The sequence below is a fragment of the Panthera pardus genome, unplaced genomic scaffold, assembly GCF_024362965.1.
Source record: "Panthera pardus isolate Hobbes unplaced genomic scaffold, ASM2436296v1 HiC_scaffold_21, whole genome shotgun sequence".
Lineage (NCBI taxonomy): Eukaryota > Metazoa > Chordata > Mammalia > Carnivora > Felidae > Panthera > Panthera pardus.
Window position 1 is genome coordinate 45,569,517 of NW_026526777.1, and position 18,633 is coordinate 45,588,149.

Here is an 18,633-nt window from a genome sequence, read left to right on the forward strand (position 1 = left end):
GGAGCAGAGAGCCCTCTGCCTGCCCCAACCTACTCTAAGACATAGCTTTATTGTCCAAGAACCAGGTGTCGAGATTGAATCTGTCAAGACAAATCAGGCCCTTTGTTGAGATTAAATAGGAAACACACCCACCCCATAAGGAGTAGTAGGAGAAGTGGTTCTGGATTCAGAATGAATGGACAAGGATACCTGGACCAGTTTGAACCCAGAATTCCTGGGGCAAGTGGGCTGGGTTGTGGTGGTATTTGAGCACCAAGGGAGGTATCCTAGGAATCCCCAGTGGCAGACATCTTTGGTGGAACCTACCACAAAGGCAATGAAATGATCTTCCTTCAAAGATTCCTTGAGGGTATTATGCTTAGTGAAATATGTTAGACAGAGAAAGACAAATACTATATGATCTCACTTACATTTGGAATCTAAAAACAAAACAAAACCAAGTCATAGGAACAGGCATTAGATTGGTGGCTGCCAGAGACAGGAGGTAGGAGGCAGGGAAAGGGGTGATGGTGATCAATCAAAGGTATAAACTTCAAGTTATAAAATAAATAAATTCTGGGATGTAATGTACAGTGTAGTGACTATAGTTAACAATACTGTAGTATATATTTGAAAGTCACTAAGAGAGTAGATCTTGAACGTTCTCATCATGAGAAAAAAAACTGTAATTCCGTGAGGTGATGGGTATTAACTAAACTTATTGTGGTGATCATTGTATGATATATATACATACATATATCACAATGGACTAATGGTGTTGGACTAATACCATGTTATGTCAAATTACATTTCAATAAAAATGAAAAAGAAAAAAGAGGGGCACCTGGGTGGCTCAATTGGTTGAGTGTCCAACTCTTGATTTCAGCTCAGGTCATGATCTCACGGTTTGGGAGTTTGAGCCCCACGTCGGGCTCCATGCTAACAGTGCCTGCTTGGGATTCTCTCTTTCTCCCTGTCTCTGCCACCTGCCCCCTCAAAATAAATAAACTTTTTTAAAAAAGGAAAGGAAAGGAAAAAAAGATCCCTGAAGACTTGTGAGTGGACAAAGTCAATGATGGCCCAGCACCAGCTGCCTGAATATCTGAGACCTAGTTTTCAACAGCGGCATATTGTGGCCTGACAGCCAGTGGAGCAGAGACAGCAGGCTGACAGCCCTACTCTATTTGCCTGAGAGTGGAAATCACGCCGTCCCCTTAGGGTTTCAGGCCCCCGTCATGGCCCTAATTTTACATCTATTTCTGGACTCTTCTGGTAATTATGGAAAAAAAGAATGGTTCACTGTTCGTGAACCTCTTACGGGTTTACTCAAGATCACACAGTGAATAACAGGTAGAGGTGGAAACAACAAAAGTGAGTCAGTAAAGACGGGTGGTACATTGTGCGGTCAAAAACACAGAAAGACAAGTGAGGAGGGAAAGACCCGGGAGCTCACTGGCCCATGGCAGTCAAAGACTGTTCCTTACAATGTTCTGATGGTCTCTGGTCCTGCCTGTGGCTACAGGAATGTCTGCCACATCACAGCAAGTCTGCATAGAGCCTCAGTGAGGGAAAGTTGTTTATGGACAGAGGACTGTGACATAAAATGAGAGCAAGTGACTAGACCTTGTTATCTTAGTGCCTTTGATAACACTGGAGAGCAAAGTTAGGTTTTGAATTGACTGAAATCTTCCATAAATGGAATCTGAATGCAGGCTACATCACATCCAAAAATTCCCCAGGGAATTTCCTATTATGTACATGGAAGGGGGAATGAAGCAAGTCCCATCTGGCGAGGCAGAGAACATTCTCTGCTGCGTGAAACTGCATGGTTCACATGGTTAGTGCCAACGGCATGTTCATACTAGACCAAGGCCCTGCACACAGAGGTGTGAGTGTGTTGAAAAATGAGCTAGATGGAATGGGCATTGCTAGGCAATTATTTGTCTCTAAAACATCAAAACCACAAGGCAAGATATTAATAAGGGTATCGTTTTTATAAAGTCCCTAACCAGTTATGAGCCAATATTGTGACCATTGTTACTCAGAGTTGCTATAGCAAAATAGAGTGACATTATTTTTTCCCATAGCTTCCTACCAATACACGAGCTAGAATCAAGAACAGACCAACAAACATCGCTAGTGACTTTTGCTCTTGAGGACTGACATTCTCAGGGAAACCTCAGAACTCTAAAGAAAATATACAATGACATTAGCCTTATTAGGAAATAAAGGCACTGATGGATAAGGTGACTCAATTCAAAAGTCACCCGCTCAAAAAGACCTCCTCTGACAAGCCTCAAGTCCTGAACTCCATTCTTCACTGTGTAGTAACACCCCGTTACTCTGCAACACATTATCAAGTTATCTTGTTAATTTGTGCTCCTGTGGTCCTTCTTCTGTGTTTGAATATAGACCCAGAGAGAGGAACTCTGCACGGTTCATGACTCTGTTCTTAATACCTATGAAGGCTGACACAGGGTACATCCTCGGTGATACTTGACTAACTGCCTTTCCAGCGGCCAAAGAACAAAAAGATTAATTATCTGTAAATGAAGACTTCGTGGAGTCCAGAAAACCCCGCATTCACATCAATTCATCAAAAACATCCCATAGCACAATGAAAAGTCTTTTTCCCATTATAGACGTGATACTGATTAAATCCATACCTAGAGCAAAGTGAAGCCAACATTACTCCAGGTGTGGCCCACGACCAGCAGCATCAGTGTCGCTCGGCAGTTTGTTAGAAAAGCAAAATCGGGGCTCCACTATAGATCCAGTGAATTAGAATATCTGAGAGTGGGGCCCAAAAATCCGTGGTCAATAAGTTCTCCAAGTGATTTGGTGTACCATAAAGTTTTGAGCAAGTTATTCAGATACAAAGGAGAGAAAAAACAAGAAATGTCATAAGGACTAAATTTGCCACAGACAGCTGGCACATCCTTGCTGTCATTTCAGCAAGAAACATCAAGAAAAAGGAAGAGGATGGATTGTGCACAAAATTATATGGATAAATACGGCTCACACGTGCCCTGCATTCTGTTTCATGGAGGCTTCCCAGACCTGACTCAAGAACCAGCAAAGTGGAGGCGCTCCTGGGCTCCAAACTCCTGCTTTCACTTGACTTCCCCTCCTTTCAGGGGCCAGCACAATGGTGGCTCTTTCTAGGAATCATTCTAACAGGCGACTGAGTAGGCCCCCTGAGAAAAAGCAGCCCAGCTGCGGATGTGAGGACAGCCATGTCATACCGTGATTGAGATGTCTGATGCAGTCACTCAGGAGAGCACTGAACTTCTTCTGCTCGGCGGCCTCGTGGAAGCAGAAGTAGCCGTGTCTGAGGAACGGCTGCCACAGGTACACCGGGAATTCCTTAGGCACGACCACAAAGGGCTGAGCGTTCTCCTTCTCACTGGATGCTAAAGAAACATTGAAAACACAAAGACATTTTAAAACGTGTTATCTTTTATTTAAAATACTTACTTCAGGAGGCACCTGGATGGCTCAGTCTTGGTCTGACTCTTGGTTTCGGCTCAGGTCATGGTTTGTGGGTTTGGGCCCTGCATCGGCTCCGCAGCTGGGAGCACAAAGCCTGCTTGGGATTCTCTCTCCCTCTCAATCTGCTCCTCCTCGTCTTGTGCTCTCTCTCTCTCTCTCTCTCTCTCTCTCTCTCAAATTAAATAAACTTTAAAATACTTATATCAGCCTGTGAGGGAAACTCTTTGGAGCAGGCCGTGGAACAGAACCATGAAGCAGATGTCTTCACAGGATGGTGGAAAATGGCAGTTCAGGCTCCTCTCACTCCATCCACCAGCTCTACCTGTCTCGCTCCAGCAGGTGGCCTCACCTGCTACTTGACAAAGACAGCCAGGGCCACCAGACATCCTCTTTCTCAACTTCCTCATAGCAATGCTCCACAGAGTCTGTGCATCCCCAATGGCCTTCCTCAGGGTCACCTGTCCACCTGTGCAGACGCTCACACTCCCGTCCCCGCTCCTCCCTACCGCTGCCAAACCAACACTTGCTTCTTTGAGCAGCAACCCGATTCTCACCTCGGTCTGGTTCCTGCCCCACCAGTCCTGAAACCCCAGTGCCGAGCTCACTGATGTCATCCTAATGGCCAACCTGGGGCTTCTTCTTCATTACCTAAGCCTTTCTTTTTTATTTTACCTAAGACTTTTTTTTTTCATTAAAAATGTTTTAAATTTTTTTTAATATGAAATTTATTGTCAAATTGGTTTCCATACAACACCCAGTGTTCATCCCAACAGGTGCCCTCCTCAATACCCATCACCCACCCTCCCCTTCCTCCTACCCCACATCAACCCTCAGTTTGTTCTCAGTTTTTAAGAGTCTCTTATGTTTTGGCTCCCTCCCCCTCTAACCTTTTTTTTTGTTTTGTTTTTGAGAGAGAGAGAGAGAGTGTGTGTGTGTGCACATGTGAGCAGGGTAAGGGCAGAGGGAGAGGGAGGGAGAGAATCTTAAGCAGGCTCTACGCTCAGTGCAGATGGGTTCCCATTTTATGTAAGAAAGGAACAGATCTCACAACTGTAGGATCATGACCTGAGCCAGAATCAAGAGTCAATGCTTAAGTGATTAAGCCACCCAGGTGCCCCCATTACCTAAGACTTTTTAACCTAATCTGAAACATCTGTTGCTGCTGCTAACTACCCTTTCTTTGGAAAACATTCTCTTCTCTCCCTTTGACCTGTAGCATCACCTCTCTCCTGGTGTCCTTCATGCTTTTTAAAAAATTGTTTCTTCTTGGCCAGCTTTACTGGTTCCTCTGTCCCTTCTCTCCATCCCCCTGTGAAGTGTTGGTGTTTGCCCTGTTCTGTCCTGGCTTCCCTCCACTCTCACTAGTCTCTGCTCTCCTTTGGCGTGGTCATCCATTCCATGATATCGCAGGTAGCTTCTACAGTTCCTATTACCTTTTCCTCTTTCATTTCCATCTAGAAAATCCTTTTGCCTAGAAAATCTTCATTCATCCTTCAAAAGTCCATTTAAAAGTTTGTCCTTGGGGTGTCTTTGTTGGCACACCCCCCCCCCCACCACTGTACTACTAGAGACAGAGTTGTGTGCTCCCTATGTTATTCTCCCCAAATATCTCCCCAGATCTGTTTTCATGTCTGGCACTCACACTCAGGGTGGAGGGCACAGAATGAGATGAGCTCCCCACTGGTTCTCACACAGTTCCCCTCCCCAAGAAGCAGTACCACTGCCCTGGAGCTCCCAGAGGATGGAAATTGCATCGTACATATCCTTGCATGCTCAACCCTTAGCACAGTCATGGAACTGACTAGATGTTCAACTACAGTTTGCTGAGTAAATGTGCTATGTTATCCTAGGAAAGTTTAAAAGCTTTAAACAGTGGACTTTTACCACTCAACTCAAAATCAATTCTAAGAAACTCATGTTAAACCATGCTACTATTCATATCCCTACCCAAATTTTATTTCCTTCCATGCATTCCAATTATATATTACGCTTGGTTAAATGACCCCCAGCTTATTAGCTCTGTGCTCCCTGCCTACATAAAAAGGGCACCAATCTCAGGGAAGGGGAGGGAAAAAGAACCCTCTACGAGGCCACTGAAAGCACTGGGCGTACCCAACAATGGATCAAAGCCACTCCAAAACAGTCTTGTTACTGGCAAACTAATAAATCAAGACTGGATAAATAAAAAACAGATTTCCTGGGGCATATATGGGGACTCTATTTCAATGTCCTGAAGCTGAAGGTAACAAAGTAGAATGCACTAGAAGCACAATCTTTGGCCCACCAGTACCTCGAAAACTACCTGGCAGGCACATAATATAAGAATGAATCAATGGATGAACGAACAAACGAGTGAATGATGAAATTTGGTAGCACAGACCTCTAACAGTAACACATTATCTACTTTCCCCTTCTTTCTTAGTTATAAAATCCCTAACTTTCAGATGAGCAAGTGACTGCTTAAGACAAAGACTACGTTTCCAGCTTCCATTGCACCTTGGTGTGCCCCAGCCACTATGTTCTGGTCAATGGGATATAAACTAGAGAGGTAGCGAAACTTCCTGGAAGTGTCCTTGAAGAAAGGGAATGCCCCACCTCCTCCTTTTTTCTCCTTCCTGCTGTCTGGAATGAGAAAACGCCTGCCTGATGCTCCAGCAGCCCCCTCAGACTATGTCAATAAGGGCAATGACCTAGAGACAAAGGGAGCAAAAGCTAGAAAGGGTCCTTGACATTTATGGAGCTGTCACACCAGCCCTGGACTTGCAATATCCAAAAATATTTTTAGCAAAATAATAAAGCTTTATGTATTTGAGCCTTTTGTTTTGTGCACCAAATGAGATTCTAAATAACTGTCAAATAAGTGAATCACCTTAGCCAAATAGGAAGGCATTATTGATACATCATCTTGGTAGAATAGCATGTAAAGAAGACATATTCATTCATAACCTCCAGTGCTTTTCCCAAGTGGGGTTAATGCTTCCCATCTTTATTGTGCCTTTATTCTATTTCCAGTTGAATTAGTATCACACAGTGAGTCTTTCCTGATTAACATGGTTTTATGAAACCATTCCCCTCACTCTTTCCAAGATGTCAGTTTTATACAAATAAGTCAAAAGCAACACTGACCCTTTGCATTTAAAAGCTTCAGCAAGCCCCTTAAAATTCACTCCTCTTAGCCTCTAGCTGTCTCCCATTTAACAATGTACAACAATTTTCCAGAGGCCATTAGTCTGCATTTTTTCTGAGTTGAGTTACAAAGACATCACAAATGATCTACTGTAGAATATTCTATTTTTAATACCCAGAGAGCCACACCATACAATAAAAAAAAAGTCACTGAAATACCGCAAACTGAAGCCTTGGGCCAAACAGCGTTAGTCACACAGGCCTTGTGTTTTTTATTCCTTTTCATTCCTTCTGATATGCTTTCACCAAAAAACCAATAAATGTATTGTCTATTCTGACTGATTTCATTGGAAAGTTCTACTGGAGAGATTCTGAAGAGTCATCAAGTTGGTATTCCCATTTCTAGTGGCAGCTCCAGAGCCAAGATGACATACAAGTAGATGTTGAAAGGAAATATAATAATATGTACAGTACACATAAAGCATTGTTTTAGCTTGAATTACTTAGTAATAGTTTGTTAGTCTAGGTTTATGGTCCATGTACTAATCCTATAATAGTGCTATTAAAAACCCTATGCTAAGCATTCTGCACCAAAATAATGATTGATAAAATAATTATAATTTTCTCCATAAATTCTAATGATATGACTATACCCATTTTAAGAACCAGGTCTCTCTTCAAGAAACCAAGTAATTACTGTGTGGTGTGATTTACACAAAGCCAGATGGAATTGTTCCCCACAGTTCATGAATCTCTGTGAAACGTGCTATTTTGTCTACATATTATCCATCACTTTTTCTACATGGAAAAAGTGGAATAAATGAGAATCATAGTATGTTAGAGCTGGAAAGATCTTTCTAAATTTTTAAGTTCAAGGACCTAGAGTAGGAGAATCGGAAACCACAGAGGATCAGTAACAGCTAGGGAAAGCACTTGATAAGTGTCACAGAACTAGATAAAAATCCAGCCTCCAAATTTATCGTTCAATACTCTTTCCATGGCAACAATCAGCTATTACTTACAGATTCGCTGATTAATGCAATGCTATTTTTAAATAGTACCTATGAGTGACTGCAATGTTTGTTTAAAGTACTTTGTCAGTTTAGGATATTTTACTGCATTATCATCCTAAAATTGTAAAAATAATATTCCCAGACAGGTCTGGACTTGTTTGCTTAATGGTGGTATTGTACATTGCACAGACTGGACCCTACCTATTTATTTTTGCCACCCTGTGTATTGCTGTTAAAGCTGGCATATTCCAAGGCCTTAAGATGCCTGACAAATGAATGGTACATTTTCCATGGGCTAGAAACACGGGGACTGACTTGTGTATTACTGAATGTGATTTAAAATAACAGAAGTGGTAAAATGTTTACTCCAATTAGAGAAATGACATCTTCCATTTGTCTACAGAGAATGTGTGGCTAGCCCAAAATTTGTCAGCCTCAGCAACTATTAATATTTTATGACAGGTAAGTCATTGTCAGGGGCTGTCTTGGGCATTGTAGCATGTTTAGCAGTGTCATTACCCTCTATCCAACCAACAATGTCTCTGGACACAGCCAAATGTCCCTGGAGGGTGAAATCCTCTTTCCCCATTGAGAACCACTGGTCTAGCTAAATAAAACAAGTTTAGGAGTTTTGTCTTGAGAAAGAACACTGAGCAACTCACCAATAGGGTCTGGGAAAAACCTATCAGATAACAAATTATATTCATCTTCTGAGGTTAACACCCTGCCACCAGCTGGAAGAATTCGGCTTTTAGGAGCTGCTCCTCTCTGATAGGCCTGGGGAAAAAAAAAGCGTAAATAAGTGATTTTTTTCTCCATTTGGATTTTTGAAAAATATCAGTAATATTAGACATAGACACAGGCACACACAACTCAGAGATAGCAACTCCTCCACTATGTCATTAAGAGCCATATATTTTAAAAATAGGTTTTGCATACCTGTTCCTTGCAAGGTATTACTTTAATACTTTCACGTGATGGTCACAACATGGTAAGTCAGAGTCTTTAATCCCAGGAGATTCACCCTAGCTATGTTTCTCAAGTGGGGAAAACATAATCTCAGTAACTTCTTGAAATTCTGCACCACACTTAACCATTTCAGACGCTGGCACCTGAATCATTCTTATTAACCACAAGAGTGATGATGCATACAGACACTTAGTGCACAAAATGCTTAGGGACTGACGACTAGTGAGATACGGGACACGTAATTGCAATTATGGTTGCCATGGATTTTCACCAAAAACATAAAAATGTTGCCATGATAAGACATGCCACTACGTGAGACTGTTTTACAGTGAAATGGTCTGGGATGGAAAGGTAACATCATGACATCAGAACAAAGTCTGGCCAGCAGACGAAAAGCTCTGTGGTTCGGGAAATGTCAAAGAGGTGCAGAGGATTGCTAAGCCCACAAGCAGTTTGTGGGCAGATCCACTCGCGAGGACAAAAAGATAAGCATGTGCATCTGAGGGGAGGGCTTAAGTCAGGGCAAAATTTTGAGATGAACAGCCTAAACGCAAATCAGGAATGGAACCAGGAAATTGTAGTACTCCAAATCTAGAGGGTAGTCTTGGGGAAAAGGAAAATGGTGTCTATCAGGGCAACAAAATCACAATAACAATAACATATTCTGCATCAGTAGGATGGCGAGTGAAGAGACCCAACAAAGCAAATTCTTGCACGTCTAAGAAGGTTTTCCAGTTTGTAAGAACCACTCATCAGCTGCTTAAGCGCCTCAGGGACCCAGGGCATAACAGAGAAGAATCTGAAATGGTGACTTTGAGAAAGTCTAAGGAGCATTTCAGTTAAGACTGGCCTCAAGACTGAATTGTGTTATTTGTTATAACGGCCCCAACCTGGGCTTTAATAAACATGATGTTATTTAATCCTCAAAAGAGTGCTATGAATTAGTTATTATCTCCATTTTATAAATGAGGAAAATGAAGCTCAAATAAGTTGCCAGTAGCCCAGTGGTAAGTTGGTGACAAATCCAGGAATCACACCCCGGTCTGTCCAGAAAGTGGACAGGAAGTAGGGCCTGATTATCAAATGAGAATGCTTCATTTTCTCCTGCTTAATTACCTGCCAAAAATGGACTCTCAATGAAATAATAGGCAATAGGCAATTTATAGGTACTTAATATATAACTCTTAGGTATAATTAAAAAAAATTTTTTTTACATTTTATTTATTTTTGATAGAGAGAGACAGAGCACAAGTAGGGGAGGGGCAGAGAGAGAGGGAGACACAGAATCCAAAGCAGGCTCCAGGCTCCGAGCTGTCAGCACAGAGCCCGACGTGGGGCTCGAACTCAGAAACCGCAAAATCATGACCTGAGCTGAAGTAGAACACCTAACCGACTGAGCCACCCTGGTGCCCCTCTTAGGTATAATTTTTTTAAAAATGCCCTTCTATAAATTAAAAAACAGGATATTATTAAAACCTTGAGGAATTATGGCAAACTGCATGGGCATTTTTTAAATTTCCAAGTTTTAAAAAAATATGTAGTTATTATCAAATTCAGTGACCATATCTTAACAAACTGAGCAAGTTTATTTAAAAACGATGAAAAAAAGGGGCATGTGGGTGGCTCAGTTGGTTAAGCGTCTGACTTTGGCTTGGGTCATGATCTCACAGCCCATGAGTTCAAGCCCCGCGTGGGGCTCTGTGCTGACTGCTCAGAGCCTAGAGCCTGCTTCAGATTCTGTGTTTCCCTCTCTCTCTGCCCCTCCCCTGCTCATGCTCTGTCTCTCCCTGTCTCAAAAATAAAAACATTTAAAAAAATAACAAAAATAAAAACTATGAAAAATAATTTTTTAAATAAAAATAAAACTGAAAACGATAGCAGGGACACCTGGGTGGCTTAGTCGGCTGAGTGTACAACTCTTGATTTTAGCTCAGGTCATGATCTCACAGTTTGTGGGATCGAGCCCTGCATTGGGCTATGCATAACAGCAAAGAGATTGCTTGGTATTCTCTCTCTCCTTCTCTCTCTGCCCCTCTCCCACTCCCACTCTCAAAATAAATAAACATTTTTAAAAAATGACAAGCAAAGCAAACAATACAGTCCATAAATCGCAAGTGGAAGGGGCAAGCTTGAAAAAATGAAAAGAGGAAGAAAAAAACCCACCAAAATCTGATCCAAAATTAAAATTTCAGTTAGCACCAAATGTGGTGAAAACCCTAATAAATCCAAGAGCAAACTCTATTGTGTTTTCTCCCAATTAGTTAGCAGTAATCAAACCGCCACAGCCCTACATTGGGCTCCGCCAGTGCCTGGCCATATGTTAAGTACCTCAATGCATTCATTTGTTTGATGCTCACAACAACATTGTGATGAAGGGATCATGCTCACCATTTTACAGATGAGAAAAATGAGGCTCAAGGAGATGTACAATTTACGCAAGGACACATATCTAGTAACCGGCAAAGGTGTGATTCAACGTGCATTATATTAACCATGATGCTATAACTGCCTCTTCTCAAGCTTCCTTGAAAGAACATTGTAATGCGCCATCCAAAATATGAGATGATTTGTTATTATTATCATTATTGTATGTAGTGCATTGACAATGTGCTTCTGAGAGCAAATCAGGTGTTGAATAAAGTCCTCATATAGATAAGCAATAAGCAGAGAAGATATTAGCTTAATGAATGTTGAAAGAGTAAGACTACTTAAGAGAGCACTTGAGCATTGCCTGGTAGCCTGTGGAATAAGTTTGAACTGTATTTTATTTCTACTTTCCATCAGAAATGGAAAGGAAACATATTGACCTGTCAGTCTAAAGCCTCTTCCTAATGATTTAGCATCAGAAGTATTACTCAAAGTATCCATGGAGGTTGTGCCAAGTACTCTTGAACTGAGTCAAGAAAGCAGTTTTAAACCTGTTACTACCTTGAACTGTTTGAACAGTAACCATTCATTTCAAAAGGAGCTTGAGGATCGATGTAAACTAAAAATGTGTACAGTGCGAGATCTGGAAGGAACCAATGGGATCATTCAGCCTGACTCTCCACTTTAATTGAGGCCCAACCTAAACTTCAGTTTTTCAAATTCACTGCCCAGGGTTCTTTCCTCTTAGGCCAAATTACTTCCTTCCATGGGGAAAAAAATGGGAACCAATAAAGACTGAAGTCCTCTCAGGTGCTAGGCGCTTTACACGTTACCTCATTTTCTCTGTAGTTTGCAGACATATTATATTAGCTAATAATCTAATTATTTTATAGGAAAATAATATGATAAGCAGAAAAAAGTTAAATGAAATCCATTAAGTGTAAGCGGCATAAAGTATGGAAATGTCTGAATTCTTAGCAACCAGGCAAATTCAGTCATAGTCTTAGTAAGTTAACTCCTCAGACGCTTGTCACATAGGAGGCTTAACAGTAGGAAGATATGGAGACACTGAGCAGAGAGGGGGAGATATCAGGCAGTGACTGAAAAAGATCTCGAAGCTGAATGATCAGAGTAAAGGCCCCTGCATTGGTCATTCAGTGTAACTTATCTTCAGGCTCACTTGCAATTACTTGTTCCAAGTCTACCTTGCCCACTAGACTGCAAGCATCTTTCTCAGCTGCTGTTATATGCTCAGAACCTTCTAGGACACTTGGCATATACCAGGCATTCAGTAAACATGTTAACTGAAGTGAGTATCTGCATGAGTGAGTGCTTACTGACCGAATCAGTCTCAAAGGAGAGGGCATGTCAATCAACCCGGCCCATGTTTGAAAATGGTGCAAGAACCAGTGAAAACTAGGAAATATTTTACCTCTTTGTTCTCATAGCTCTCCACAGCAAAATCATTTTTAACCACAATGTACCGCTCCTTCCACTTCTTTATGTCTTCGGCAAACTGTGATAGCTCTGCTTCATACAGAACAGTTCCAGGCTCCAGTGGTGGCTTTAAATAAGGTGAATATAATTAATTATTACAACAAAAGATAACACAGCATGCTACCAACTAAGTCTGTGCATGGCAGTTCAAGGACTATTTTAGGAAACTATCTTGTGGTAGTTGAGATCTTGTGAGATCCTGAGAAAATTGTTGCTTCCCCACCTCCCTCCACACTTCCCCTTCCTACTCCCTCTGACCAAATGCAAATATTTGTCTTATTGATATTTTTGTGACTTCCATTTCCCTCCATTAGGCTACAACAAGAGAAGTAGATGGTAGAATCGGGATTATAGGAATAAGGTTGTGCTTTGTATATATGTGGCACTTAATGAATCCGTCATAAACTCCAGAAGAGAGGGAGTGAGGTAGTTAAGTGTGAGTTGTGGCTATCTACCCCAATACCTTGAATATGCCCAAAAATAGGAGATTTAAAAGGCTGCTCCCCTGTTCATCACACTGTCAGGTGTAGTCTTGAGGGTCAGTGTTCAATGGGCTTCCCAGATCCAAAAGCCCTGAGGATCCTGGCTGTAAACACATCCCCATGCTCCTCAAGGAGACCTTGTTTGCCCTCTGGCTGAAGATCGAGCAGGCAAGCCAGCAAACCTCAGTTCTACCTTTGTACTTAAGTAAACAGTCTGAGGATTTCTCCTTAACCCTGGTGACATACGTGCTGTAGGGGAGTCTCTGTTAGATTCTCAGTTAGGTCTCCCTTTGGGTTAACTGTGTAGGGAATAATTCACATCCTGTCTCATGGTATAATTCCTGTATTATCTCAGAATATAGGAATGGGCCTCCTGTCTTGCACATGTCACTGAATTTACATCTATTTTCCCTTTATTAAAAAAACCAAAGTGCCTCTAGAAACGTATCCCTCCACTCTCAAGCAAAATTTACATGAACCATATGGAAAAGATAGATATGCTAATCTTTGTAAGAATTGGCTAAGGGATGAACTAAATTGCCTTCTGAATTTATTCTGTCCTGACAGATAAAGAGGCAGTTTCCTATCTTGCCTCATTAACAGGTAAGAGAGAATCTCACTCTTCTCTTTAAATGAGATTGAACCGATATATAGGCTGAACTCTATAGTTTTATGTGCATTTTTTTTAACCTGGGCTGCTTAAATCAATTGATATGCTTGTTAAAATGTGGCCTTACTCTAGACTTACTATATCAGAATCTCTGGGGGTTATGGACCAAACTTTGCGTTTTTAACAAACTTCCTACATTGTGAGTAACAAACTCCCTAAAAATCACTGTTTTATGGGGATAACACTCAGTTATCCCTACACACTCATGTGGCTAAATCTATTGGTCAATTCACTCAACCTCTCAGCAGTATCTGACCTGTTTATCACTCCCTCTTTCTTGTAAGCCCTTCTTTATTGGCCTTCTGGCACATTCCTCTTTCCTGAATTTCTCCTCCTGCACAGACTATTTCTTGTCCATCCACCTTGCTGGATCCTTTTCCTTTTCTAGGGCTTGGTTGCGGAATATCTTCTTTTCTCTATTGATACTCTCCCTTATTATGTCCCATGGCCTAATACCAGTTATAAGCTAACAGCTACCAAATATCTATTCTCTAGTTTCTACCTCTCCACTGAGCTGCAGATGAGAGAATTCAACTACCCATTCAATATTTTCATGGGTGTAAATCAAATAACCATCTCAAACTTACATGGTCAAAAGAGAACTCGTGATTCCCAAGTCCAGTTTGCCTTCACCCTTCTCTTGCCCTGCTATCGGGTCCTCCTTACCAGTCTCCAAGTTCCCTTCTTATCCCTCTCCATAGTCTATTCACTGCAGAGAGGCCAGAGAAGTCGCCTAAAATTGTAAGTCACTTTGTATTCAATACCCTCCAATAACTTCTCTTCACATTTAAAATAAAAACACTTGGGGTGCCTGGGTGGCACAGTCTGTTAAACATCTGACTCTTGATCTCGGCTCAGGTCATGATCTCACAGGTTCATGAGTTCAAGCCCTGCACTGGGCTGTGTGCTGAGGGCATGGAGCCTGCTTGGGATTCTGTCTCTCCTTCTCTCTGCTCCTCCCCCACTTGTGCGCTCTCTCTCTCTCTCTCTCTCTCTCAAAGTAAATAAATAAACTTAAGAAAAAAAAAAAAGAAACCCTTATCACAGTCTACAGCTCCTACATGGTCTGGTCTTTCCCTTTCACTCTGTAGTCACTTATCATCCCTTGTCTCTTGCTCACACTGCTCTCAGCACATAGCCTTCCTGATGTGCTTATGGCTCCTGCAGGGCCTTTGCACTTGTTGCTCCTTATCCCACAGATATTCACCCAGCCTACCTACTCTTATTTCACTTGAATGTCTGCTCAAATTTCACCTCCACAGGGGGCTTCTCTGACCATCTTCTCTAAAATAAGACTTCTGCTTTATTTTTCTTGGAAGCATTCATTAGCACCTGATATCCCCTGATATATGTTTATTTATTTGTTTACTGTCTTCTACTTTTGAATATAAACAGGAAAGCAGAGAATTTGTCTTGATCCCCAATTTTTAGAGTAGGGCCTGGCACATAGTAGGTTATCAATAAATATTTGTTGAGGTTGTAGGTAATTATTATGATGGAGCAAGGGAGAAAGAGTAAGTTAGGGGATTAGAAGAGAAGATCACGGTTGATCAATGACCAAAACAAAAATGCCCATAGTCCAAGGCACTGAAATTATGACTTTTTTTTTTATTGAACTCACAACAGCAAGTCCAATTTCCTGATATTAAAGCATCAGTGTGGGAAAAACAATAAAACTGACCATGCTAGGTTTCTTTGCATATGGATTACACCATCAGCAAGGAATCACACATTCTAACTTCCAGGCAAATAACGTTTTTTGAGCATGAAATGATTTGAGAACAGATTTTTTTCTTAGGGACAGATTTTTTTGAACTGCCATTCAAATTACTGTTTATTTCTGAAACATGGTATGTTATAAAGCATTCTTCAGTGGGAGATATTTGTCAACCAAACGTCCACGGGTTACCTTGGTCTTCAAAAATTGTGATGTTAAATCTCTTTGCTGTTCCACTTCACTGCGAACATGATTGCAGAAGGCCACAGAGTACTGACGACTATAGAAGGGACTGAAGTTTTTGATGGTAGCCTCAGTTTTCCCTAGAAAAAATAAGAAAATTAGAATTTAGAAATGTGGCATCTCTTACAAACTAGACACATATCTACCCCACTAATACCACTGTTTACCAGGGATTTGTTAGTTCACATTTCCTGAGAACCTTGCAACATGCCATACGTGCCTGTATCTCTCCCTCCCCTTCTGACGTCATCTTGAGAGTCTCTGCTGTCCCTAAGGACCATCCATCCAGTAACCAATAGAATTTTTCTTCATATTACGTCAACAACCCATTGCCTTGGCTATAAACTCAGTCATCCTTCTAAATCCCTATATGACTACCATTCTACCTTATCCGGTTCTCCACTCCAGCTTGTTCTTCATTCCCCTCTACCTCCAGTCATCCAACTCCTACGCAGTAATCCCAGGGGCCACCATTTCAACTCTGCATACACATCATTCCATTCTTCCTTCGATCCTTGAGGTTCCACCTCATCTCACTGACCCACAGCCCTGGATAAAATCGACCAACTGTTTCTTCTAGTTCTGCTCCTATGTTTCTGGTTTAAATTTTTTGTGTGACTCAAAGCCTTATATAATTACTATGAGGTAGAGGAAAACACTTTAAGAGTCTAGAGACCTGAGCTTTGGTCCCAATTCCAGGGAGACAGAAATCAGCTGGATGTTCTCAGTCAAGTCCCTCATTCTCTCCAGGGTCCAGTGTCCCTAACTATAAAGGAAAGTACTCACTAGTTCATGCTTTTCTTGAAATCTACATGACATTGAAGTACAACCCTGGAAGTACAGCTGCCTTACAATAGTGCCCAACAACTGCATTATGATGACTTAGCACCAGAAGAAAATGAAGCTTAGGATCAATCATGGGGGGAAGAGGGGTAGTTTGAGGACTCAAGATGGAGAAAAAGGAGGGTCAGGCACTAGAAATATTCTTGAACTTTTCCAACCTGTGCTTATTAGCTTTAGAGAGTAGGTTAAGTTGCAAAGGAGGGAAAGGAGAAAAAGAAATAGGGGAGAAAAGGCAAAGGAATATTCCCAGACAGATTAGAAATCCTCACCTTTCAAGGACTTGCTACAAAGTAGAGAAATAAACACAGGTCTCACTGGCTGTGCTTACAAGCTGTTAGTCCTTGGAATAAGATATTATCTTGAGAAAAAAATTAATGTGATATAACAATTCCAAAATATTTTAAAATATTTTCATGTGAGCTTCGCATAATTTTTGTTTTCAAATTTGATATAGTCACAGAGAAATATTAAAATATACTGGCAAGATTTGTTTAGAGCTATTATGCATATAAAATTTCAAAAATAAGTGAAGAGTTCTTTTTTTTTTTTTTTTTTTTAATTTTTTTTTCAACATTTTTTATTTATTTTTGGGACAGAGAGAGACAGAGCATGAACGGGGGAGGGGCAGAGAGAGAGGGAGACACAGAATCTGAAACAGGCTCCAGGCTCCGAGCCATCAGCCCAGAGCCTGATGCGGGGCTCGAACTCACGGACCGCGAGATCGTGACCTGGCTGAAGTCGGACGCTTAACCGACTGCGCCACCCAGGCGCCCCAAGAGTTCTAACCACATAGATTGAGATACTCAATATGAGAACCTTGAATTCATAGCTTCCAACTTCTATACGCATGGAATCATAGCCCCAGACACCCATAGTGTATAAATACTCTTTCTATAGAGAATCCTACTTTAGATCAGGCATTTAGATCTACTCTGTATGAGGAAAGGGGGAGTTCTTCCTTATTCCCTCAATAAAATGACCTTTTTTGGTCATACTTATGGGCTTTAATAACTATTACTTGAAAGGTGTGTTGAGACCCACTAATAATAGGTTCTGTAGAAATGCAAATAAAAGCTCCTATAATTTGAATCAGCATGCTTTTGCTTGCTCTGTGAGTCTATGGTATTACTATTAATCAGTATTTGTATAATACTTTAATATACTTAGGCTTTATAATTATCTAATTGGTTAATATTTTTTTAGCTTTTATATAGTGCATAAGAAATAAAATTCTATATCCTTGTCTATAATTTTCTTATATAGGAGTGGGATATCTTTAGGAATTCCCACAATGAGAATGAGCCTCACCTCACCGAAACATAGAAACAATTAACAAAATCTGCCCTTTGGGTCCAAGTGACCACTATTTTGTCTCGCAGAAGGGCAGCCTGCTAATTTATGACACTAATTTTTGCACTCTTGCAAGCACTTGGATTTAAATGAAAGAAGGTGGATGCCATTTTATGATGAGCTCTACAAAGCTTTGAAACTTGATTTCCTGCCACATCACAAAGCCTCAGTCAAGGATGCCCTGCCTCTACTGAGGTGTTATGATGCCACCACTCCCTCCCAATATATGAGAAAAAATGCTTCTGTGATTTGAGTACCAACACATCTTCCACCAGGCAGCATTTATAAAAAAGGGACTACAGCTTTCTATGGTAATTAACCTAATGACTGGTTCAAAATGTGAATGAAACAGCTAACTATCATAAGTTCTAGGGGGAAAAGAACCTCAAGTGATTCCCAAAATGTATCTCGATTTTAGATTAAGCCTATCTAAACCCAAACAAAGGAACACCTAAGTAGGAATCTTGACATTTAAATAAAAGCCTGGTGTTGGGGCAAAACACCACCGTGGTTAGGAAAATGGACTCTCGAGTCAGACAAACATGGCTTTGGGTGCCATCTCAGCTACTCACCAGCAGTGGGGCCTTACACAAGTTAACTCCCCTCCTCGTATAAAATGAAGACAGAGGAGCAATCTCATCGTGTTACTGAGAGCACACATGTACATGAGCAGGGGAGGGGCAGAGAGAGGAGGAGACACAGAATCTGAAGCAGGCTCCAGGCTCTGAGCTGTCAGCACAGAGCCTGATTCAGGGCTTGAACCCACAAACTGTGAGATCACGACCTGAGCCGAAGTCAGAGGCTTAACTGCCTGAGCCACCCAAGCGCCCCTGGATCTTGTCACTTCTATTCCCACAATATTTGTTGATCCACCCTGTTGCCCCC

General features: G+C 41.3%; 1 protein-coding gene across 1 annotated transcript in view; it reads right to left on the bottom strand.

Annotated features, from left to right (window-relative positions):
- The window catches only part of NIBAN1 (niban apoptosis regulator 1), a 151,952-nt gene that overhangs the window by 72,400 nt on the left and 60,919 nt on the right, over positions 1-18,633 (bottom strand). Inside the window, exons 2-5 of the mRNA XM_019427078.2 lie at positions 15,505-15,635; positions 12,379-12,510; positions 8,273-8,387; positions 3,225-3,392 (exon numbers count right to left, since the gene is read on the bottom strand). Of these exons, the coding sequence (XP_019282623.2) occupies positions 3,225-3,392; positions 8,273-8,387; positions 12,379-12,510; positions 15,505-15,635 (546 nt within the window). The remainder of the gene's footprint in view (positions 1-3,224; positions 3,393-8,272; positions 8,388-12,378; positions 12,511-15,504; positions 15,636-18,633) is intronic.